Genomic DNA, 25,282 nt, shown 5'->3' on the forward strand with positions numbered 1-25,282 from the left:
TCTGATGTCAGACTGAAGCAAAACTAATGAACTGAGAAACCAGAGAAAGAGAAAGACACTATTACCAGAGGACTATTAGAGTGGCCCTGTGATTCTGGTAGCAAAGTGGGGATAATGAGGAGGGAGTCTTTCAACAACTGACACAATCGCACACAAAAATACATACCTGGCCTGTTACATAACTAGTCTTATAAGTAAGTCATCTAATTTTTTTCTTCAAGATGGGTCATCATTTTTTTTTTTAAGTCAGTTACATAAAAAGGTAGATTAGTCTTATTTGAATCTGAAAAGTAAGACTGATTAACTATTGCTTATTGGTTAGACTGTGTCTTAAAGGGATAGTTCACCCAAAAATGAAAATTCTGTCATTTACTGCCCTCATGTTGTTCCAAACCTCTGAGTTTCTTTCTTCTGTTGAACACAAAAGAAGATATTTTGAAGAATGTTGGTAACCAGACAGTTGACGATAGCCATTGACTTCCATAGTATTTTTTTTTTTTTTTCCTACTATGAAAGTGAATGGCTACCATCAACTGTTTGATTACCAACATTCTTCAAAATATCTTCTATTGTGTCTCACTCACAACTGCAGCGTCACAACACCGTGTGGTGAAAGAATCACGGGATATAGTTAGATTAAAACTATAAGTTCCATTGAGTTTGGAAAATTCTGTACATGCTAATCATCAGAATATCTCTTCTCCTGTCTCTGAATATGTCCGGATTTTGAAATCATCCCGAGGATTCTCATTTTAAGGGGAATTTAGTCAGCTAGGTGATTACAGCACATTGAAAATATATATATATATATATATATATATATATATATATATATATATATAAAATATTATTATTATTATCATCCGATTTTTTTTGTTTGTTGCTTTATAGAATATGTAAACGATACACAAGGATAGAAAGACTGAGAGAGAGCAAACAATGAAAGAGTGAAGTGGGAGATGAGGTATACAGTGCCACGTTCAATTATGGATTCACTTGTGGACTCGCTTGTGAACTTTCCATCTGTTACAAATTACTCCTCTCAGAGGCTTCAATTATTTCTTCTGTCTTCAAACTAAAATTAATGACATGGTGTGTAGTGTAATCAGGGGTTGTGGAGTGCATGAATGTGGGAGAGAGAGAACATAATAATAGTGAGTCTTTTGACAAAGCTTTTAATGACAGGACAACACACCATTTTTTAAAAGTATGTGAAAATGGCTCATATTTTTATTATACCAAAATTAAGTTGTCAAACAAGCTTTTTGTCTTCTATATAAAGCAAGAACCTCTATTATTATTGCTCATAATTATTGTTCATGGAATTGAACACATCTCTAACCCTCAATATTAAACTTCAGCATGTAACTTATGATTTGGCTCTTGTAGTTTATTGAGCAGAGGTGTACTTTTACTTTTCTAAGTGACCAAACTTACAGTATTTGTCTGGTGGACATTGAAAATGGGTGAAAATTAATAAACATCCACCTGCAGAAAACAACTAGCTACCACCCATAAGACAGAGCACTGCTTTAATGACTACTAACTACTTTTAAGAACACCCTAACAACAGCATAGAGTGTGCAACATACCAGCAAACCACCTAGAGCAACACAGCAATGCTCTAACAATCAACCAGAACACCCTAGCAACTGCAAAGAAACATCCTAGCAACCACCTAGCAGTGTGCTAAAAGTCACATAGAACACCTTAACACTCGCGTACAGCAGCAACACATTGGCAACCACCTAGAACACCTTAGTAATTACCTAGCAATGCCATAACAACCAACCAGAACACCTCAAAAACAGTGTAGCAAAACACCCTGGAAACCACCTGGAACACCCTTACAGCCTCCTAGCAGTGTACTAAAAGTCACATAGAGCAGCTGTTCCGTTACATGCAGTAGCAACACCCCGGCAACCACCTAGAACATCTTAGGAATGATATAGCAATGCTCTAACAACCAACCAGAACACACTAGCAACTGCATAGAAGCACTCTGGTAACCCCCTATCAATTCACTAAAAGTTACACAGAAGACCTTAGCAGTCACATACACTAGCAACCACATAACAATGCCAACTCCCAACCAGAACACCCTAGCAACTCCACAGCAACACTCTGGCAACCACCTAGAACACACTAGCAACCATCTAGCAGTGTACAAAAAGTCACATAGAGTAACACCCTGGAAATCACCTAAAACACACTACTAAATACCTAGCAACACCCTGGCAACCACCTAGCAGTGAGTTAAAAGTCACATAGAACACCTTAACACTCGCATACAGCAGCAATACGCTGGCAACCACTTAAAACACCTTAGTAATGACCTAGCAATGCCTTAACGACCAACCAGAACACCCCAAAAAACAGCATAGCAACACCCTGGAAACCACCCAGAACTCCCTAATAACCTCCTAGAAGTGTACTAAAAGTCACATAGGACACCTTACAGTCGCATACAGTATCAACACCCTGGAAATCGCCACTAACCACCTAGCAACACCCTGGCAACCACCTAGCAGTGCACTAAAAGTCATATAGAAAACCCTAGCAGTAACAACACCCCTGCAACCACCCAACAATGCTCTAGCAACCAACCAGAACATCTGAGCAATTGTATAGCAACACCCTGACAACCAACCACAACACCTTGGTATCATGGCAATGAATTGCGAATGGCTCCTGCTATTTTTGGAGGCAGTTACCATGTTGACTCCAGAATCCCTATTCTTTCCTGGAGATTCCCTAATTACTTGCAAACGTTTGTTTGTATGTTTTGTTTCCCCCCATTCTTCATGAATAAATGTTATGTAGTTTACCTGCAAGATATGCTAGACAAGAACAGCCTGAACTTTGTCACTTTTGACCTCTGTGAAGTGGGTCAGCTAGAAGCACCGAATCATATGCAGAGAGAGTGAGGAGAAGCTTACATCAGTGCTTTTTGTTTGTCAGTATGTGTGCTATAGCGCATTATCCACAGTTGGTGGCAAGGAATAAAACAGAAAGAGAGAAACCGAGAGGGCGAGTTATGCTAATGTAATTTGGTTCTAACCATCCCTCAATGAAGCAAGCGCAGCTCGTTTGAAATGCTGTATGGACTGGTTTGTCATCAGCAAGCTGCTTAGATGAAAAAAAGAATAGAGAACATAAGGGTGAAATAGAGCGTTGCCAAGTATATGGTAAATTATGCCTTTCTGGATTATTTTTCATATGGGCTTTATGAAGTGTATTGTTCAGAAGAGTCCTTGGCATATTTATCTAAGTCAGCCGATTCACAGAAGTCATTTAAACTTTTGAAAGCGAGGAACTGCAAGTTTGTGAGATTTTCCCAGAAGATATATTTTTAATAACCCGGGTCTACGTTCTGTGTATGCACTTATTCTTATGTATTCTTTCTCCTCACTATGTCTTGGCTCCCAGTTTGTGTACCTTTGTGGTATAGCATAGTTTATATTTTGGGCATCACAACTGATCAGTTAATTTTATTATTTCTAAAATATGCATTTTAAGTGTTGTTCATTTTCTGTACTCACACATGAAGGTTTGTGGTCTGTAAGTTTTTGTCTGTTTTTGAAGGTCTTGTATGCTCGCCAAGACTGCTTTTATTTCATAAAAACAAAGTAAAATAGTAATATTGTGAAATATTTTTATTTAAAATGTTTTCTGTCATTAATTTCAATGATGGCAAAGCTGAATTTTCAACATCACTACTCTTCAGTGTCACGTGATCCTTCAGAAATCATTCTAATAAATAACTATATATATATATATACACACTTAGGTTTACCCATCCTAGCTTAATATGTGGAGACAAATATAAGGTTTTTTTTTTTTTTAGTGAGCCATTTTCAGCATTTAAAAACATATTCAGAGCCAATTTACAGCATTAATGCTAGATTTGTGAGCATACAGCTCATTCTTATTGAAAACCTAGCTTGAGTTTCTCTCCTCGCTGAGCACTGAAGCTTTAAAGGTCTCAGTCTTCACAGCCATCAAGCCTCACTATGTTTTCCCATGAGTCTTTAGCAGCTGACCGCTCCGTGATCTCATCACTGAAGGTCAACAGTCAAACCAGGAAGTGATTCTTTTATATCGACCGGTTGCTGTAACAGCAAAAATAGAGGAAATGCTCCAGTGAAAAACAAGGGGGTTTTCAGAAAGGGAGAGAGGGAGCTGACAAACAATGATCTGAGTATTGTATCCAAAGGGAAGTTATTCACAGGAAGCTGATAGGACCTGCTGAGTGCTACAGTACTTTTTGAGTGAGGTTTGTTACTGCTTTGAGAACTTGCACCTCGAAATTAAAGGGTTAGTTCACCCAAAAATGAAAGTTTCTGTCATTAATTACTCACCCTCATTTCGTCCCAAACCCGTAAGATCTTCGATTGTCTTTGAAACACAAATTAAGATATTTTTGATGAAATCCGAGGGTATCTGATCCACACAGGCGGCAATGACAATTGCACCTTTTGAGGTCCAGAAAGGTACTAAAGACATCATTAAAAACGTCGACGTGACTACAGTGGTTCAACCTTAATATTATGAAGCGATGAGAATATTTGTTGTCATACTGCAACACTATTTTCGTTGCAGAGCTTTAGTGTTTACGTCTGAACGGTGGCTTGGTATTGGCCGGCTCTGGTCACATGAGCAGCACGACGCATGCATGTGATGCTGACGCAGGAGCCGGCCAATATTGAGCCAGCGTTCAGACATAAACATTGAAGCTCTGCAACGAAAATAGCATTGCAGTATGACGGGGAACAGACGAATTTGTTGAATAAAGTCGTTATTTTGTTTTTGCGCACAAAAATATTCACACTAGTGTTGTGGAGGAAATGGTTGTTATTTTAGTCAAAGCATGAAAACGAAATTTAAAGAGTAAAATAATATAAAATGATCTTTTGATTAAAAATATTGACGTCGACTAATTATCAGTGTCGACGCAGTCGATTATATCGACCAATCATGACAGACCTACTGTACACTTCTGATCAGATCTTTTGAGATGGATTTTGCTGCCCAGGTAACACAGAATATGTTCTTAGAACATTTCCCATTAACTCTTTTCCCGCCATTGACGGAATTTTCCATCATTTATGAGACAATGCTTACCCGCCATTGACTGAATATTCCGGCTTCCCATGTTTTCACTGTTGTGCTATCACACAACTTCTGAAAGAGTAGAGAATCTCCGGATCAAAACACAGGAAAAAAAGGAGCAGAAACAAGTGATAAAAGCATTGTTTATACACATTTTAGTCTCTGAAAAAAAAAAAGAATGTTCTCCAGCTTTTTGTTCAAAATGTTGTTTTTTTTATGAAACTTACTTACATTCAAGTGTTGATAAAAAAAAAAAAAAAAGAAGAATGCATGAAGCTAGAATAAAACTTTTCTAAATAAATGTTTGTCTTGGTTATGCAAACATTAGAGAAAACGTCAAGTATTTATCATTTTGCAAACGTTATGGGAATGTTATGAATGTCCATGTAACTTTGGATGAATGTTCTATTAACATTACTGAAAGAATGTACGTTCATGACTCTGAGAGATAACCTTGCTAGAGTGTTCCAAAGTTCTGAGAATGTTCGCTGGGTTCCAGGTATAAGCAGAGGCTTTTTTTGCTTTCTCTTGAAGTTTCCATTCTCATTTTTCATGTTCTGCCTTTATCATCTGTCTTTGTTACTTTTGCTCGACACTAGCTAACAGCAAGCTGACCAAACAAAAGCTTCGCTAGCTGTTTTTCTTGTTAGGCATCTGGAAGTTAATGAAGAATGCTCTGCAGTGAAAACACACTTCTACTGCGTTACCCACAGATGTTTTAAAGCCTCACAGTCATTATACATACCACTCTTAGGCTTACTGCTGGTGGAGAATATAATTCTTTTACATTGTGACAAAAAAGCAATAGAATGTCATCCTTTGACTTCCGACGTACTCTTTCAGTCTGACTAATCGTACACAGATCAGATGTACCATCATAAATAAGAACAGAAGATGCCAGAAGGTTGGTCAGATCTGTGTAATGAGCCAAAGAGGAGACTCTATTAAACTAGTACAGAAGCATCAATGAGTCTTTAGGGAGACCTAGAGAGAGAAAAATAGACTGAGAAAGCAGTTAATGACGTGGAAACCGACACAGAGAAATGGCACATATTTACAAGAGCCAAGAGCCGAAATCTGCTAAATTGTATTCAAGTGTGAACGCCCTTTTCTTCCCAACTAGTGAAGTAGGAGATCTGTAGAAGTTCTTAATGATCATGAAAGCCACAGTTTCACCCCTCCTGCTGAGAACAAAGTTTCTGGGCTGTCATTTGTTATTTATCATCAAGTGAGTCACAGATTTCCTTACTAAGGATCACTCAACATCTGTACAGTTCAGTGATCTGCTTTGGCTGCCTCTGACAGTAACACAACAAGAAACGTTAAGTATAAACTTCCAGACTCGCAGTGCTTTGTCTGTAACGGATGGGTAGTCAGACATTGCAGAACTCTTGCCGTTATGTGGTCCTCGGAGTTCAGATTAGACATGGACCAGGACAGGCAGTGGAGCAAATATTGTGGAAATATAATACATAATAAGGATAAATAAAAGTGAAGTGCTGAGAATGGGATTAAAATGGTCTATTGTTGATACAGATGAAGCGTACTGTTTGTATTGTCTTAATTTTGTTCTGCTTTGTATCAATTAAGGTTATATGAAGAACTGTATCCCCTGTTTATGATATTCCTGCAGGTTACATATCCTAGTAAATTGCGTCAAGTCATTGATTTATTCACTCAACCCAATTCATTCAAAACACTGATTCATTCAATAACAAAATAAGTGAGCCATTGAATCCACTGAACAGATTTATTCAAAACACTGATTCAGAGTTAAACAAGTGAGTCATTGAATCATTCACTTAACAGATTTGTTCAAAACATTGATTCATTTAAAAACGGAACACCTCTAGTATCTTGTGTGTTGCTCAGAGGCGCAATGTTTTTACTTTAGTTTTGTTTGGAAATATTTCAGTTGATGGAGGAGAAACAGGTGAAGTAATTGGAAATTGTGTGTTAAATGTAAGTTACTGAGTTTAAAATTTTTGTTTATTGAACAGTTCAATAAACTGTAGGTGTCACACTTGCTTGTGAGATAGTATTGCTTGACTATAAGATATTAACTTTTTCCCCACCATAATTTTTTAATAAAGTTACCAGCCACCGCTAGCATTTAAAAAAAAAAATAAATAAAAAAAAAAATATATATATACTTAATATATTTAATAATATATTATATATATATATATATATATATATATATATATATATATATATATATATATATATATATATATATTAAATGCTAGCGGTGGCTGGTAACTTTATTAAAAAATAATGATATAATAATATATATATATAATTATCATTTTATCAACACTTGAATGTGAGTTCAAGTGTCTTGAATGTAAGTTTCATTAAAAAACAACAAAAGGCTGAGAAAATCATGTTTTTGTCAAAGACTACAACGTGCATAAGAAATGCTTTTATCGCTTGTTTCTGCTTCTTTTTTTCCTGTTTTTATCCAGAGATTCTGTAGTCTTTCAGAAGATGTGTATTGTGTAATAGTGAACCCTATCCTACAACAGTGAAAATATGGATTATAGGAAAATTCTGTCAATGGCGGGAAGCACTGTGTGATAAATGATGGAAAATTCTATCAATGGTGGGGAAAGATTTAACAGAAATACTGTTGTTGTGGATTGATTTACTCTGTCACTTTTTGTTTGAGTTTATTTTTTTATTATTTTTTAAAATTTTTTGGCATCATCAGCATTATTGATTCTTTTGGCATCAGCAACTGTTGCAAAATGAAAGTCACATCCGAAATGAAAGTTAACATTATTAATAAGTTAACGTTATTCACTGGATTTGAAAACCAAATTTGCAGTATGTTGTATGAACAAAGACATACACTCATGCTTCATGGATGACAGGATGGTGTGTTCTTTAGGGACAACTGCACCATACTGGTTTATTTTTTAATTAATTCTCCACAGACACACACACAAACAAATACAAAGACGGATCTTCACTCACATGTTGAAACACTCTAGAGCCTGAAAACAGACCAAAGGAGCTGGCCTTTCCTGAGATCTTTACACATACAGAGTTAAACAGATGACAGACGCCACTGAGTTCATTGTTCACAAAATGAGTGAGAAAGAAAGAGAAAATACAAATTAAAAAAGTTCTTAATTAGTACTTTTTGCTGTGTTTTATGAAAAATACAACAGGATATGATTGTTTAGAGACTATATCTTTAATTAACTTATCCCATTGACATTTTTTTCTTGTTTTGTGCATAAGCATAATTAAATTTGATTATATTTGTGCTTAAAACAAGAAAAAAAAAACATTCTCTGAAAAGCCTGGAAAACAAGACAGAAATACTGATTAAGAAAGTGATTTTTATTTATTTATTTATTTTTTGCAGTGTAGGGATGTTTGATAAGAATGATGATGATGGCACACTTGGATTGTTTTAGGTATTGAACATAGTACCTTACTGACAAATGACTTTTCTTTTATTAAATGTCCTGTCTAGGTTTGATTTATAAATAAATTACCCATAAAAGTGTCTTTGTCCACCATTTACTGTAACTGTTATATTGTCGAATTGAATAAATGTGTTAATGCTGTTTAAAAATAACGTTAAACATATTTAAACATATAAACAAGGGTTTAATTACTTGCATGCTTTAACAATAACTGTTACATCTGCGTGTGTTTGTGTTAAATATAAGCTGGTCTGACTCTCGCAGACATTTCTTACTGCACCCATACAGTGAGAATATAGAAAAATATCTCTTTAGCCTGGAGGATTTCATCTTGTCCTTCATCCTCAACCATCCCCCATCTCATCCCATTATGTGAATCTAAGGTTGTGAATCTGTGTGGAAAGTTAAATCAATTGGAGACACAGCAATGTATGGAAATACAATTAGACCTTCAGACCAGCCTTTTGTGTGTGTGTGTGTGTTTTAGAGAGAGAGGGGAGAGAGATGGTTTAGTTTCTTCAGTGTTGGTGTCTGCTTTGGTAACATGTTTCAATCCAATGGGAGAGACAGAGAGAGAGAGAGAAACTAAACAAGAAAATAAATAAGATTACCACCTCAAATGGTAAGATGGAGAGAAAAAGCAAAAGAAAACTAGGTCTCGCTACTTTTTCAGCATCTTACACCACATGCGTCATGTTTTTTTTTTTTTTTCAAAATGCCACATCAAGTCAAAAATAGTGCTTTAAAAAATGTCTTCATTCACACTATTTCAGTCTCTGCTACAGTTGTCACTTATGTGTCCATTTTAGAGCCTGTTAGTGTCAGAAAGCGTCGTAATGGGCACTTTTAATTTCCAGTAGAGCAATGAACTATCTAATTAAAAGGGCCAAATGATGTTCAAGACCTCTTGCACTTTCTCCTCCAGCGAGACTTCACGCTTCGCCTTAAACGTTTCAGAGCTGATTTTCCCCCCTGGCTGTTAAAACCATATTAGTCCGATTTGGAGTCAATTAACAGCCAAATAGAATAGATGGGTTAAAGAGTATGAGGTCTGAGCTTCACTAATAAAAAACGGACCAAAAATAATGTGAATTTTGGACAATTTCTATGTTTTCTTGAATGTGTGCCATTGTATTTTTGTACCACGGGGATATTCCATGGCAATTTGTATATAAAATGTAATGTGAATAGTAAGATCAAAATAGTATTACATGTCACAGTCATGTTCTGTTTCACTGTCTTGTTTTGTTCCTAGTCTGAGAGGTCGTTTACACGACACGTTTTCAAAATGGAAAACTTTTTATGTGTCATTTACAAAGGAACGTCGTTTTGGTGGCCTGAAAATGCAAGCTTTTAAAAAAAGTGCATGTTTTTGAAAATTATACCCTTATCATCTCCATGTAAACAACAAAAACATGAATTTATGAAAACGGTGACGTCATGCGCATGCGTATTACATGTTCAGTTTATAGGCACGTAGTGTTTCTTTACAAAGTGGAATCACCAACTACTGGCCTGGCATGAATAATGCAGCGTTTTTAGTAGTTTTTGCAGATCCTTGTGAACAGGGATCGTTTTTATAATGTTCTCACCTGTACGTGAAAAAGCAAAGGAAAAACATTTCCGTTTTTAATTAGCACATCGTTTTCATGTAAACATACCCTCAGTTTTCATTGTCACCATTTGTCTGAGTTCTAGTCATTCATTTGTTTTCATGCTTTCTAATTAGTCCACACCTGTTATCTGTTCTGTTAATCATCATCCTCTGTGTGCCTTCAGTCCTTTTGAGTTCAATGTCTTGTGTTAAAGTTACGTTCCTGTGTGTAAAGCTTTCTGGTTGCTGTTTATTAAAAAGTCTTATAATCATTCTGTGTCATGCACAAGTGCCAACCTCCCCCAGTTTCTCGTGAAGCCAATACGGAAGTGACTGAAACTGCGATTCATCGACTGGCCGCTAGGGACAGGCTGCAAAAGGGCCAATAATAGAGACCCATGTTAAAAAGGCCAAGTTTACAGCAGAAAAAAAACATGTTTACAGTCTGGTTCAAATTGTGGTTTTGGTCTATACTGCTAATTTTGCCCTTCATGACAACTCTGAGGGGGGTGAATTTTTTTTTTTTAACTAATCCATTTAAATTATACTAAGCCTTAAAGTTCTGCATAATTAAGGGCGTGGTCACTTGAGTGACAAGTATGCCGCTGCTGTCTGCGAGCCGTCATGTCACCTCAGCAGCTAATTTCAGCCGCTGAATTTGGCATCTCAGCCATATTTGTGCTTTTTTCTCTCTTTTTTTTAATACAATTATAAAATACGGCTTGCTGCATTAATAGAGACTGATATGTGTCTGTGTACATGTGCTCGCATGCGGAAGATAAACACACATGTTGTTGGATCGTGGCATTGGCTAAAAGTTCCTGAGATTTACTACAATGACAATAGCAGGAGGATATAAAACTCAGACAGCACTGCTTGGATATTATAACTAAAACTGCTGCACTATTTTGAAAAAAATTATACTTTGGACACGAGCTCATTTGTTTGTGAGATATACTGTATATGATCACAGACAGTTACAACATAAACGCTGCTCAGATTGCATTATTTCTTGAAGACCGATGATGGAGAGGAGATCATTCAGAAGAAATGTGATGTAAACAATGGATAATATATCAATATTTCATGGATTTAACGCTTTCGTGGACAGAAAGTACTGTTTTTTGTTTTGCAATGGACATTTTACCCAAGTGCCACGGATTGGATTCATCTCGTGATCTCTATTTCATTATAAAGGTATTAAGTCCGTTTGATTTTTCGTGTTTTTATTTGCACACCCCACACAAATTAATTACTGGTGTTGGAGCATCTATATCTTATTTAAAAAAAAAAAAAAAAAAACACACCATAGATTGACAGTAAACCTTTAGAACTTTCTAATGATATAGCTTGTTATCTTTATTAATATTTTAGATAGTAAGATAAATAGCTCCTGTCAACATGGTCACATCGAGCTAGGCGGGCGTGGTTTCAGCAACCAGTCACATGGACTACTACTACGTCCCGCCTTTTTGCCCATTTTCAGTTATCCGGGAGTGACGTGCGGTGACGCGCAGCTAAGATGGCAGCGGCCTCATTTTCGCTTCAAAACTGCTGTTCAGTACTCTATGGGTGACGTCACGGACACTACGTCCATATTTTTTTACAGTCTATGGTCATGCATCATCCTTGGTTTTCAGTATACATGCAACTCCTGACATTACCATTAGGTATCATCTCTGTATTGTGCTATTTACATGGCACAGATTGTGGCAAAACATGACACAACCATTGTGTATTACAGCTAATAAATTGGCACAGGCCTGGTTCTCAACTGTTTTTACTTCAGGACCCTTATTTTACATCCATCTTTTGTCACTGTTCTGCTGTCACAAAAAAGCCTGTGGTCTTTTCTCTATCAAAGGTCACTGTAACCTGGTGAGAAAAGGAAGATGGAGTGATTAATCTTTCTTTACAGTGTCTAATGAACAAGTGCATTTATCACTATTAACCTGAGTCTGCGAACAACCCTGTAATTAAATTGTTATCTACATATAATGGAAGTCAGCAGGCTGTGAAATTTCAGGGATCGATGGTTATTGATTTCTGTCATAATGGGCGATGTTGTATATACAGATTAATTATACATGGATGCATTTTGTATTACTCTTCATTTATTTACTTTCCTCAGAATGAATTAGCTTCTAAAATAAAGCCTCCTGAGGTGGTCTTATAATGAGTGTTTGATGTATCTAAACTCTGAGGAAATAAATAAACATGCTGTGTATGCAAGAGTTGGTCAGTGCAGTAATTGTACCCGTTATAAATCTGTGGCAGAATGTGATATATGTAAGGGATAATGTACATCCAGTCAGTTGTTATCTCAGAATAAACCCCCGACAGGGTGATCAGGACCCCGACGCAAAGCTTTTGCAGAGCGAGCAGTTGCTAGCGCGGCAAGTTCAAACTAGCCACTTCTTAAACAGCATTTCTCCAGAATCACACATAATTAATTATGGGGATAAGAGATATTGATCTGAGATGAAACTGTTTTAAAATCATACCCGTTTGTTATCTTGTAATCCATTACAGTGTACAAAACAATTGCAAAATGGCAGCAGCTGCGTTTGTATGAAAAAGAGTGCGAGTCCATGATACTGGATGACATAATTAGAGCCCAGTCTCATTAGAAAAACATACCTGTGAGGACATTTTTTGCATAAAAATACGTAGCTCCATAAAAAGCATTTGTAAACATGCCATTTTAGCTTGTTTTTGATCTCTCATCTTTGAGCTCTTTTACCATGACTCGTCTTTCACGGGATTCGATTCGTACATGATTTTCTCAGCTTTTTGTTGTTTTTTACACATCCTAAGTACAGAGCAAACTCTTTTTGTCAGAAAAGCGAAACGTATGGAGCTGGTTAAGCGATGCAAAGTCCAAAATTAATTTGTTTACAAATCATGCACTTTGGTAAAAGCGTTTTGAGATCATAACATAATATTGTGCAAGGAGACAAAAAACAAGTCTTTATTAATCCATACCTGACCCAGTAATCATAACTGTGTATGAAAACGATTTAAAGGTGCCCTAGAATCAAAAATTGAATTTACCTTGGCATAGTTGAATAACAAGAGTTCAGTACATGGAAATGACATACAGTGAGTCTCAAACTCCATTGTTTCCTCCTCCTTATATAAATCTCATTTGTTTAAAAGACCTCCGAAGAACAGGCGAATCTCAACATAACACCGACTGTTACGTAACAGTCGGGATCATTAATATGTACGCCCCCAATATTTGCATATGCCAGCTCATGTTCAAGCATTAGACAAGGGCAGCCAGTATTAACGTCTGGATCTGTGCACAGCTGAATCATCAGACTAGGTAAGCAAGCAAGGACAACAGCAAAAAATGGCAGATGGAGCGATAATAACTGACATGATCCATGATTACATGATATTTTTAGTGATATTTGTAAATTGTCTTTCTAAATGTTTCGTTAGCATGTTGCTAATGTACTGTTAAATGTGGTTAAAGTTACCATCGTTTCTTACTGTATTCACGGAGACGAGAGCCGTCGCTATTTTCATTATTAAACACTTCATTCTTTATAAATCTCTCCAACAGTGTGTAATGTTAGCTTTAGCCCGTTAACCACGGAGCACATCAAATGTAAACATCCAAATAAATACTATACTCACATGATCCGACGCATGCATGCAGTATGCATGACGAACATCTTGTAAAGATCCATTTGAGGGTTATATTAGCTGTGTGAACTTTGTAAATGCACTGTATTATAGTCGAGAGCTCGGGAGGCAGGGAGCGTGCGATTTAAAGGGGCCGCAACCTGAATTGATGAATAGTTAATGATGCCCCAAAATAGGCAGTTAAAAAAAATAATTAAAAAAAATCTATGGGGTATTTTGAGCTGAAACTTCACAGACACATTCAGGGGACACCTTAGACTTATATTATATCTTTTAAAAACTGGTTCTAGGGCACCTTTAAAGTGCTTTGTTTTACTGCCTCTAGTGTTCATTTCTTTTGGAAACTGCAGTGATACTTACATATTGGTATTTATTGGTATGGATAATGAAATAACTGTACATAAAATATTGATTTGACTGAATTTTAATATTTTATTAGCTCACCAAAAGCAAAACTTCGACAAAGAAAAAAACGTTCCTAGCAAGCATATAATGCTGCAGACTTCAGTTACCCAGACGAGTAACCCGGATAACCGTGATAGACCCTTTTCACATTTCCCGGTTTCTCAGAAGCGGAAGTCGTCATAGTTGGGTAAAATTCTATAGCGGTGAATGAGAGAATACAATAAAAATATTTTTTGTGTTTCCATTTGCTCAAATAGCAAAAGAAAAACTCCACAGTAGTGTTTTCAGAACTTTCAAAAAGAGGAAAAAAATAGAGCGTTTAATAACAGCAGTCAGAAGAGAGAAAGATGTCTTTTTACCTTCACTCCCAAGGTAATACAATATTAAGTATAGTGTTATAAATCTACATACATTTTTAAAAAATGAAAATATAAAAAACTTTGCAGGATTTAGGATATTGATGACCGTTAAAATGCATCATTACAGTCTGTGAAAAGGGTCCGTTGACCAATCAGAGGAAAGTATTCCACGGAGCCGTGATATATATATTTTTTTATAGTTTTATTCTTTCTGTTTTATGTGTTTATGGTTTGATTTTAATGTACAGCACTTTGGTCAGTCTTGTGGCTGCTTTTTAAATGTGCTTTATAAATAAATGAACTTGAACTTGAATGAACTTGATATACCTTGATAAAATGTTTTGAAAGAAGCCTCTTGTGCTCATCAAGGCTGTTTATTTGATCAAAAATGCAGTAATATTATGAAATATTACAATTTAAAATAACTATTTTATATTTTAATGCACTTTAAAATGTAACTTATTCCTGTGATGTTAAAGCTGAATTTTCAGCATCATTACTTTAGTGTCAGATGATCCTTCAGAAATTATTCTGATATGCAGATTTGGCGTCCACAAAACTTTTATTATTATCAATGTTAAAAATAGTTGTGCTACATAATATTTTTGTGGAAGCTGTGATACATTTTATTAGGATTTATTTGATGTATAGAAATTTCAGCATTTATTTAAAATATTTTTTAATGCATCCTTGCTGAATGATATTAATTTAAAAAAATAAATAAATAAACTGCTGGTCCCACACTTTTAAATGGTATAAATGTGTGTGTATATATATATAAACTGTAGGCTACAAAATCATTTAACTTAGTGGAGCAAGTACTGTCTTTTTTCGATTCCTCCGAGTGTGTTTCACCTCTTCACCCATCCTCTGTATGTTCTGGGCCGGGATTTCAAGGAGATTGAGTAGAGGATTAGAGAAGCTCAGTGTTTCATATCTCAAGACACTAAATCAAGATCGACTTCACACACGCGCACACGCATAGCTTTCTGGCCTTTTTAGAAGTTGCACTTGTCTGCTGGTTTGTTAGTGGATGTCTTTATAAGTACTGAAGTGCTTACAATGCCGTCTGTGGGAAAGTTCATTTTGCCCTCCATCAAAGACCCTTTTGTGGATCACTGTGCCTGTGCTTACTGAGGAAGCTTGTAGTCAGAGTTAATGGGACGACAGCCATTACCTACTTTAAGACATCAAAATGGTTCACAACATCAAATATTAAAATAGTAACTGTAAAAGTTAATGGCAAGGAGCTATCCCGTATGTTTTTATATTCCTTATTAACTCGCCACACTCTGAATGCATTACAACATGAATGTCTTCAGGCAAAACGGACAACTTAAACAGAAGTGTGGTGCATGAAGTTAATTATGGAAGCCTGTTTATGCTAGTGTTAGAAAAAAAAAAGAAAAAAAAGGTAATTGACTTTATATCTTCCAGTATTACTTTATATCTCACAAAGCGACTTTATTGCAATTGCAACTTTGCTTTTCGGAATTGCAACTTTATATCTTAAAATTTTACTTTGTATCTCACAAAGCAACTTTATATCACAATTGCAACTTTGTTTCTTGTAATTGTGATGTAAAAAATGTACAAAAAAATGTGTATCAAAACAAGGAAACGCTATTAATGATAAAATAGAATACAAAAAGTCAAGTGAAGGCTTATTTCTTACAGTGTGACCGTATTTCTTATTTTAAACTACACTGTAAAAAATTTTTGTCAGTTTGACTTAAAGTAAGTTTCCTAAAAATTGTGAGTTCATTGAAATAAAAATTTTTAGTTGATACAATGAAGGCGAATGGTTTAATCAACAGAAACTCAAAATATTAAATTATTTGAACCACATTAATTTAAGTTGATTTGACAAAAGAAAAAATGTTGTGATAACAAATCATGAAAATTATTATTTACAGTGTAGAGCTATACCCCAAACTCTGCAGCCCTTTTTTAAACCTCATCTCACAATTACCTTTGACTTTTTTTGGTGTAAACAAGCTTCCATTCGGAATTCTGCATGCACTCTAAAAACTAATTCAGGGGACCTTTAGTCATTACTTAAATATATATAAAATAAAAAATCAAGTTCTGAAATGCTGTTAGACTTTTTACTTGTAATTGTTATTTTATTGAGCTTGGATGACACACAAATTATGCCTATTGATTCGATATACTATCATGACTTGTCATAGTTTAACATTTTCAGTTAATCAAAAATGTATTTATTTTAAGTTCTGTTAATGTAAAATACAATCTGATGACGTGTAAACGTGTGTCATTGTTTTGAGTTGTATGAACACTTCTTTTCATTTAGACGAACTTAAGTTAAGTGAAACTGGGCTGGGATTTATATTTCCCATCATGCTTTGCCCATGGCACTTGAAAGGGAGAGTAAATGTTATATAATGTTTTTTGCACAAGATTAATGGTAAGGGAGATTTAGCAGTAATTAGTGTTTTGTTATGCTAATTTAGAAGAGTTTCTGTTAATGTGGGTTTTTGGAGATTTACCATCATGGTGACAAGCGGTGCTTGGTAAGTTCATGTTACTTAGAAATGCGTTTTATTGTGTCCAAAAACTGTCTTCACCTTACTTAAAACATTATGTTGGATCAACTTAAATAGTTGCATTCATGTTGACAATTTTTAAGTTCATGTTACTTAGAAATGCGTTTTATTGTGTCCAAAAAGTGTCTTCACCTTACTTAAAACATTATGTTGGATCAACTTAAATAGTTGCTTTCATGTTGACAATTATTAAGTTCATGTTACTTAGAAATGCATTTTATTGTGTCCAAAAAAGCGTCTTCACCTTACTTAAAACATTATGTTGGATCAACTTAAATAGTTGCATTCATGTTGACAATTATTAAGTTCATGTTACTTAGAAATGTGTTTTTATTGTGTCCAAAAAGCGTCTTCACCTTACTTAAAACATTATGTTGGATCAACTTAAATAGTTGCATTCATGTTGACAATTTTTAAGTTCATGTTACTTAGAAATGCGTTTTATTGTGTCCAAAAAGCGTCTTCACCTTACTTAAAACATTATGTTGGATCAACTTAAATAGTTGCTTTCATGTTGACAATTATTAAGTTCATGTTACTTAGAAATGTGTTTTTATTGTGTCCAAAAAGCGTCTTCACCTTACTTAAAACATTATGTTGGATCAGCTTAAATAGTTGCATTCATGTTGACAATTTTTAAGTTCATGTTACTTAGAAATGCGTTTTATTGTGGCAAAAAACTGTCTTCACCTTACTTAAAACATTATGTTGGATCAACTTAAATAGTTGCATTCATGTTGACAATTATTAAGTTCATGTTTCTTAGAAATGTGTTTTTATTGTGGCAAAAAACGTCTTCACCTTACATTATGTTGGATCAGCTCAAAATATTGCTTTGAATTAATGTAATTCTCCCAATTGGCTTAAGTTAAAAATTCTAGTGGAAGACATTAACATATTTTTTTTGTTGAACCAATGTTTTATTTTTTAACATCTCTTTTCATGTAATTTTTTAGTTATCATTGGCCTTTTACAAGCCCTACAACTTCCGAACATGGTGTAGATCGCTCGAGGCCGGTTTCATACTCGAGCCCTTAGTGGACTTTTTCTTTTGTAACCACCCTAATTGGCATATTACACCATGTTCAGCGATCCTTTTATTATTCACACTTCCCTGTGGACGAACTCCCACATTCCCTTGCTCATCGCTCTGTAGCACTGAGGGAGTCACGCCACGTTTGGGATTCGGATTCGGATGGCTGTCACACCAGTTCATCCCTGAGAACATCAAAGCCTTTCGACTAGAGGCTTTGAAGTTCCTTCCAAAACAACGAACTATTCCTCCACTGGCATGTGGATCAAATCGAGGAGAATGGGAATTGGACTGGAGTGCTGTCATTATTGTAGGATGGCCTAATGACATTAAACCAAAAATGGCTCTCACAGCGACCATGGAGGCAGTACTTGAGGGAGCTGAGCTGGTGTGTTTTACTAATACGTTAGCCCAAGGTCTAAAGCCAGGCAGGTTCATGAGACGAATCCAAAATCATGTTTTGCCCTGAGAATACAAACAATGGATCTATTTTCATATCCTGATGTTCATTTGATGAATGTGTATGTATACAAGGGTATAATTATGCTGTACATAACCCCAAAGGAGAAATATGAGGAGTTCGAGGTCTATCAAGGTGTGTGTGTGTGTGTGTGTGTGTGTGTGTGTGTGTGTGTGTGTGTGTGTGTGTGTGTGTGTGTGTGTGTGTGTTTAATAATAATAATATGCTTCTGTAACATTTCCTCAGAGTTAGAAACAGTGCTTTAAATTAAAAATAATACCCAATTATTTTGTTTTTTTAGGTTTTAGTCAGCTGAATTGTTATTAACTTGATTTTTAAAAAGTAAAACATGCTGAAAACACTTAAATTGGGCTACAAATAACGTTTTTTTTTATACTGTTTTTTTTTTTTTTTTTTTTTTTTGTCTATGCTGCTGCTCCATTTTTGTATATAATTTAAAGTAGGATAGCTTATTTAAATTTAGCTTACATTTAGCTTACATTTCAGAATATGGAACACTGCAGACACACACACACAGGTTTGTTTTGCTATCTTAGTGAGGACATTCCATAGACATAATGGTTTTTATACTGTACAAACTGTACATTCTACCCCCCTACACTACCCCTACCCCTAAACCTACTTATTACAGAAAACTGTCTGCATTTTTAATAAAACATTGTTTAGTATGTTTTGAAGCTATTTTAAAAAAATTCCTCATAAATCACAAAAACGTGCACGCACACACATACGCGCACACATATATTCTGGCCCTTCAAGAGCTTCTGCTTATGTTGTTGAGGTGATTACATTTGGATTTCATCATGTCAGCATCATGTCACATATCACTCTAGTCTCTTTCAACAATGTCTGAGCTGAGTTTGACACGCACATCCTGGGTTCCATGTTTTATGGGGACTTTCCATAGACATAATGATTTTTATACTGTACAAACTGTTCTATCTCCTGACCCTATCTAAATATAGAATTTTGGATCCTATTGTATTTTTGGCCATATGTTTAGGTGGGTCATCATTTGATCTGGTGGGTCTGTTGATCATTTCCAGTAATCACAACACATACGGTGCCCCACTTTTTTGTGCATCTCCAAAAAGCAAGTTTACTCTCCCCTTACTGTCTGACACACTTCCATAATCTGCTCTGCAAATTTGGGGCGTTAAACAAGATGAGTTTGGTTAGGATGTGGTAGTGAAATGTAACAGTGCTTTAAAATGTCTAAAATGGCTTTTTAATATCATGTTTCAGAATTTCATTTCATTTACTCCTTTACAAAAAAAATAAGTTTATTCAAGTATGCTATTATCATACTACTTTAAAAATAAAAATAAGAAAGTATACTTTCAGTCTACTTTTTTGTACTTCTCAGAAATATACTTCAGAATCAGAATGAGCTTTATTCGCCAAGTGAGCACAAACACACAAGGAATGTGTTGTGGTACTTAAAATTACGCTCAAGTAGCGTATACTTGAGTCTTGACTTATACTGACAGAAAAGTCGAAGTATTTGGCCTATACTCAATGTTTTGATCGATACATGCTTAAAAGTATAATTAAGTATACTTGGCTTGTAGTTGTGTTTACTCTTTTGATTGAGTAGCCTATTAAGTACTTTTTTTCGTATAGTTTTACATACTGTCTTATAAACTTACATTGTTTGAAAATATTGATTTATAAAGAAAACAGATATTTTCCTAATTCTAAGTATCTACATTTTTGTGTAGGTTAGTCCACTGGTAGTGTACATAGAAATTTATTTCAAATCTACTCTTTCCCTAACATTTACTGAATTATTGGTATTTTCCAGCTATCCATGTTTTCACTGATATGGTAGAGGGTGCTATTGAGCATCTTCTGAAAGAGTACAGAATCTTCGGATCAAAACACAGTTAAAGAAGCAGCAAAAACAGAAGATTGCTTATACGCAAATGTAAAATAACATGATCATCAAACATTAAACAGCATATACTGCAAGTTCAGAACTGCCTAACGTTACCGAATGAAATGTCGACCCAGGAAGGGTTACTGACTGTGAAGCTTTGGGGGTGTTGATGGACTCCGTTTACTCCATCTGTGTTTTGATCATAATTCTGAATCCCATCTGGATGTGTCTTTGACAAAAATGTGATTTTCTCAGCTTTTTGTTTAAAATATTTCTTTTTAAAACGAAACTTACCCACATTCAAGTGTTGATAAAAAAGGATGCTTGAAGCTAGAATAAAATAGAAAGAGTTAAAGGTATATTTCAAGTATAAACTAGTCTATTAGTAGTTTGCTAAGAGTGTACTTCAAAGTTTACTTTCATAAACTAAAAGTAGTTGCAGTATAGTTACAATACAAACAAAAAACTAAGTTGTAAACTAGTAGTGTACTCAAAGTTTACTACTATTACACTTAAAGTATACTTAAAAGCAGTATATAGTCCCAAGTAGTACTGAAACAGTAGACTTACAAGTAGTGCATTGATATTTAGTATGCTTACTAGGGTTGGGCATCTAAGGTATAATAATCTCGATACAAAGTATCCGATCCGATATATTAACGATACATGTGTGGCATTTTGCGATACAATACGATACGATTCGCATACCCATATCACGATACGATGCGATAATTCAGCACTAGCTAATTAGATCAAGTTTATGTGGTGATGTGAAAGAGGATGCGGTGCCATTGAATTAGTTTGGTTATTTATTAACCAAGTAAAACCAATACTTTTTTACAAACTGGCTTTTCAAGTGAGATATCAGATTAGTCGTACTGCCCGTGTATTTTACAGATGCGCGGCACATTTTACAAATTACATCTGTCTTGTCAAGTCGTCCGTCTTTCTTGTAAAATCGACAGTGTTCCCAAACTTTAGATTTAAAATTCAGTGGAGGATAAATTATCTCGGCGTCTGACATGTTTGTTTTGCTTACTCCTCGCGCTTCCTGACAACTACCTTTGGGCGCATCACTGGCTTCATCCGCGCAGCTGATACATTGAGTTGTAGTGTACACACATCCGCAAGTCCGTTGCTTAGGCCTACTTTATGTAGGTCGATTAAATTATGCTCAAAAAACAGGTTGACAACACTTGTTAATAAATAAAGAAATACATTCTGTATTAAAAGGATAAGCTGTATCTCGGAAAAACCGATGCATCTCGATTTGCTTCCAAAATTTCATTCATCCTCTTCTGCTCTACCGATGCACTCGCATCGTGCACGCACATGACCGTGTATCGATACATATCGGTTAATCTTCCCATCCCTAATGCTTACTACATAAATTCTATTTAAAAATATACTTGAACTTAAAGGGTTAGTTCACCCAAAAATGAAAATTCTGTCATTTATTACTTACCCTCATGCCGTTCCACACCCGTAAGACCTTTGTTCATCTTCAGAACACAAATTAAGATATTTTAGTTGAAATCCGATGGCTCCGTGAGGCCTGCATAGGGAGCAATGGACACTTCCTCTCTCAAGATCCATAAAGGTACTAAAAACATATTTAAATCGGTTCATGTGAGTACAGTGGTTCAATATTAATATTATAAAGCGACGAGAATATTTTTGGAGCGCCAAAAAAAAAACTAAATAACGACTTATTTAGTGATGGCCGATTTCAAAACACTGCTTCATGAAGCATCGGAGCATAAACGAATCAGCGTGTCGAATCATGATTCAGATCGAGTGTCAAACTGCCAACGGCTGAAATCGCGTGACTTTGACGCTCTGAACAGCAGATTCGACACGCTGATTCACAATGCTCCGATGCTTCCTGATGCATTGTTTTGAAATCGGCCATCACTAAATAAGTCGTTATTTCGTTTTTTTTTTGGCGCTCCAAAAATATTCTCGTCTCTTTATAATATTAATATTGAACCACTGTACTCACATGAACCGATTTAAATATGTTTTAGTACCTTTATGGATCTTGAGAGAGGAAGTGTCCATTGCTCCCTATGCAGGCCTCACGGAGCCATCGGATTTCAACTAAAATATCTTAATTTGTGTTCTGAAGATGAACAAAGGTCTTACGGGTGTGGAACGGCATGAGGGTAAGTAATAAATGACAGAATTTTCATTTTTGGGTGAACTAACCCTTTAAGTATACTTAATAAAATTAACTTGAAGTATACTTATTTTTGTAAGGGCTACTAAAATACAAACTTGATATAAATTTTATCTTTAAAAATAGTGGCTTTTTGGGAGAAGAAGAGGCTAATGCAATACTGAATAGATTTTGTGTGTGTGTTTTCTCTTCTAGCGGCCTGTTCGCCAGCCATTATACTGAGACGCATTACAGGGAAGATGGACAAACTGTTTCCAGCACTCACAACTCTACGGTACGTCAAACAGTCTCACACACATTTATCTTTTGGCACACACACCCCAGGAAGATATTGCATTGGCTCTTAATTGTTGGCCCATTTTAAATACTATGCGAGGAAATCAGACCAACTTGTAATACATTTGCATGTACTTTTCTGGGTTAGTTCACTCAAAAATGAAAATTATTTCTTTACTCTGCAGAGCAAAAAGAGAGACGTTTAGTCAAAAGTCCAAACTGTTCTTTTCTATACACTGAAAGTGGATGGGAACCAAGGTCATCACAGACAATAAAGTATTGAAAAAGTATCACAAAAGTGGTCCATAATGCTTAAGCACTATCTAAGTCTTCTGAATTCATACGGTAGCTTTATGAAAGGAACAGACTGAAATGAAAAAAAAGGAAGAGACTGAAAAAGTAGGCTAATTTTTACTGAAAATCTTACTAAATAGCTATAGTCGCCATTAACTTACGAAAAAACAGCTTAAACATTCAACAATAAAATTAATTTTGGGTTACAAGGAAGGAAGAAAATTGTGCAAGTTTATGAAAGACATGAGGATGAGGATCATTTTGGGTGAACTATTCCTATATTGTTGTGAAATATAATGCTTAAAAATCTTCAAAAGTTAAACTGCACTGGCTAGTGCACTGGCATTCTCTGACTGGCCGTCTTGCCAGAAAGCTGATTAATCTTGCTGTGATGTGATGTTGACACAAGGACAGCGTCTTGACATTATTGTCAGGCCTGATTTAAATTGTCTGCTGGGTCTTTTGTACTTTTATAATTAGACTAGTGCTAAGAACCGTAACTGACAGCTTTGACAACATGTTGCCAGCCCCCTCTTCCCAATCACACATGTGTAGGCTTGACTATATTATTCCTGCTGGGCATATTTAGCTCTTATTTATAATCGTTTAAGCCTGTCCAAATAACCATGAACAATCTTTTGTCTTCAAAGCTGAGGAGGTCTAAAAAAAATATCAAGCTTTTCCAAAACATTAGTTCATCAAAAATAGGTAAAAGCCGTTTGTCAAGGCTTTGGTGCGAGTGGAAATAAGATACTTGACTGACAATCTTATATTTTAAATGGAAAATAATATCCAAATAAATAGAAGCCAAGGATTGTGGGGGAAATTAATAATAATGAGAAACTGCTTTAGTCAGAATTAATGCTTTGAATCAGAAAGAGGTAGATTATAAAATGATTTAGGTTGAATAACTGTTGTATGAAAATTAAGATTTTATCAACTTTTTTCCACTAAAACAGTCTACATATGTGAACTGTCATCCGAGGCAGACACCTAGAAAAGCAGTTTAGTATTTTCTCTGGTGATCCTTAAAAAAAATCAGGACATTATGAAAGAAAAATGACCTTCTTTTACTAATATAAGTCTCAGACTTCACTTTGCTGGCCTAGTGTATTATTCAACAGGGCCATTAGCTAGTGAGTCATCATTTTTAGCTCTAGCTGTTTAGATATCCTCCATCTAAGGCTGTTTCTGGTACATTCTCTGCTATTCTTGGTCTGGTAAAGCTTAAAGATGTGGAAATGGTAGCCACAAGAATGTTTTGATGTGAAGGATTTGTGCCATCAAGCGTTGATTGCTTTTGACAGAGTGGTGTGTTTTTGAATGGTTTTGTGTGTGTGAACATTTGTGTGAGTGATGGCAGTTAGCCGGTCCAGCCTGTGGCTACCAATTGGTATTTCCAAATGAAAGGTCTTTGGGGGCTTGTGCCAGCCAAAACAGGAGAGAATAGTTTCCCTATAAAATAGAGCAGCAGATTTTCTTCAGCAGACAGCTTCTTAAATATGACTTTTGCTACGTGGCGCTATGGTACATGATCTCATTGGACCAATATTAACTGCATCCCAATTTCAGAGGTTGTATCCTTCGAAGGCCAATTGTGCCAGAGCGGCGCGAGGAAGGCTGTCCCATTTCGAAGGCTCAGAGGGATTCAGAGGCTGCATCCTTCGAAGGATGCAGCCTCTGAATTGGGACGCAGCTATAATCTTGCACCTGAATGGGATCTCAGATCCATTAAGTCAATGATCCTATTTTATGGCTAACTGTTTTCCGAAATAACCCCACTTTCAAGTTTTCGAGTTAAACTTCTAGCTTGTGGGTCAGTGCTCAAGATTCATGGATTCAATTACTCAGAAATGCATAGAAAATGCAGTTCATACATAGAGTGACTTCTATGTTGAACAAAATTTCTGAATTCAGATTTGTTTTGATATTTTTTGGACCTAAAATAAAATATGTCAGGGTTATACAATTGTCCCATATCATAATGATAAAAAAGCCAAGACCAACAT

General features: G+C 35.6%; 1 protein-coding gene across 2 annotated transcripts in view; it reads left to right on the top strand.

Moving 5' to 3' along the window:
* The window catches only part of adam12b (ADAM metallopeptidase domain 12b), a 125,137-nt gene that overhangs the window by 29,694 nt on the left and 70,161 nt on the right, over positions 1-25,282 (top strand). For both annotated transcript variants that reach the window (XM_048191792.1, XM_048191793.1), the window contains exon 4: positions 22,899-22,977. In XM_048191792.1, coding sequence (XP_048047749.1) covers positions 22,899-22,977 — 79 coding nt within the window. The remainder of the gene's footprint in view (positions 1-22,898; positions 22,978-25,282) is intronic.

This window comes from Megalobrama amblycephala, linkage group LG5 (genome assembly GCF_018812025.1).
Source record: "Megalobrama amblycephala isolate DHTTF-2021 linkage group LG5, ASM1881202v1, whole genome shotgun sequence".
Lineage (NCBI taxonomy): Eukaryota > Metazoa > Chordata > Actinopteri > Cypriniformes > Xenocyprididae > Megalobrama > Megalobrama amblycephala.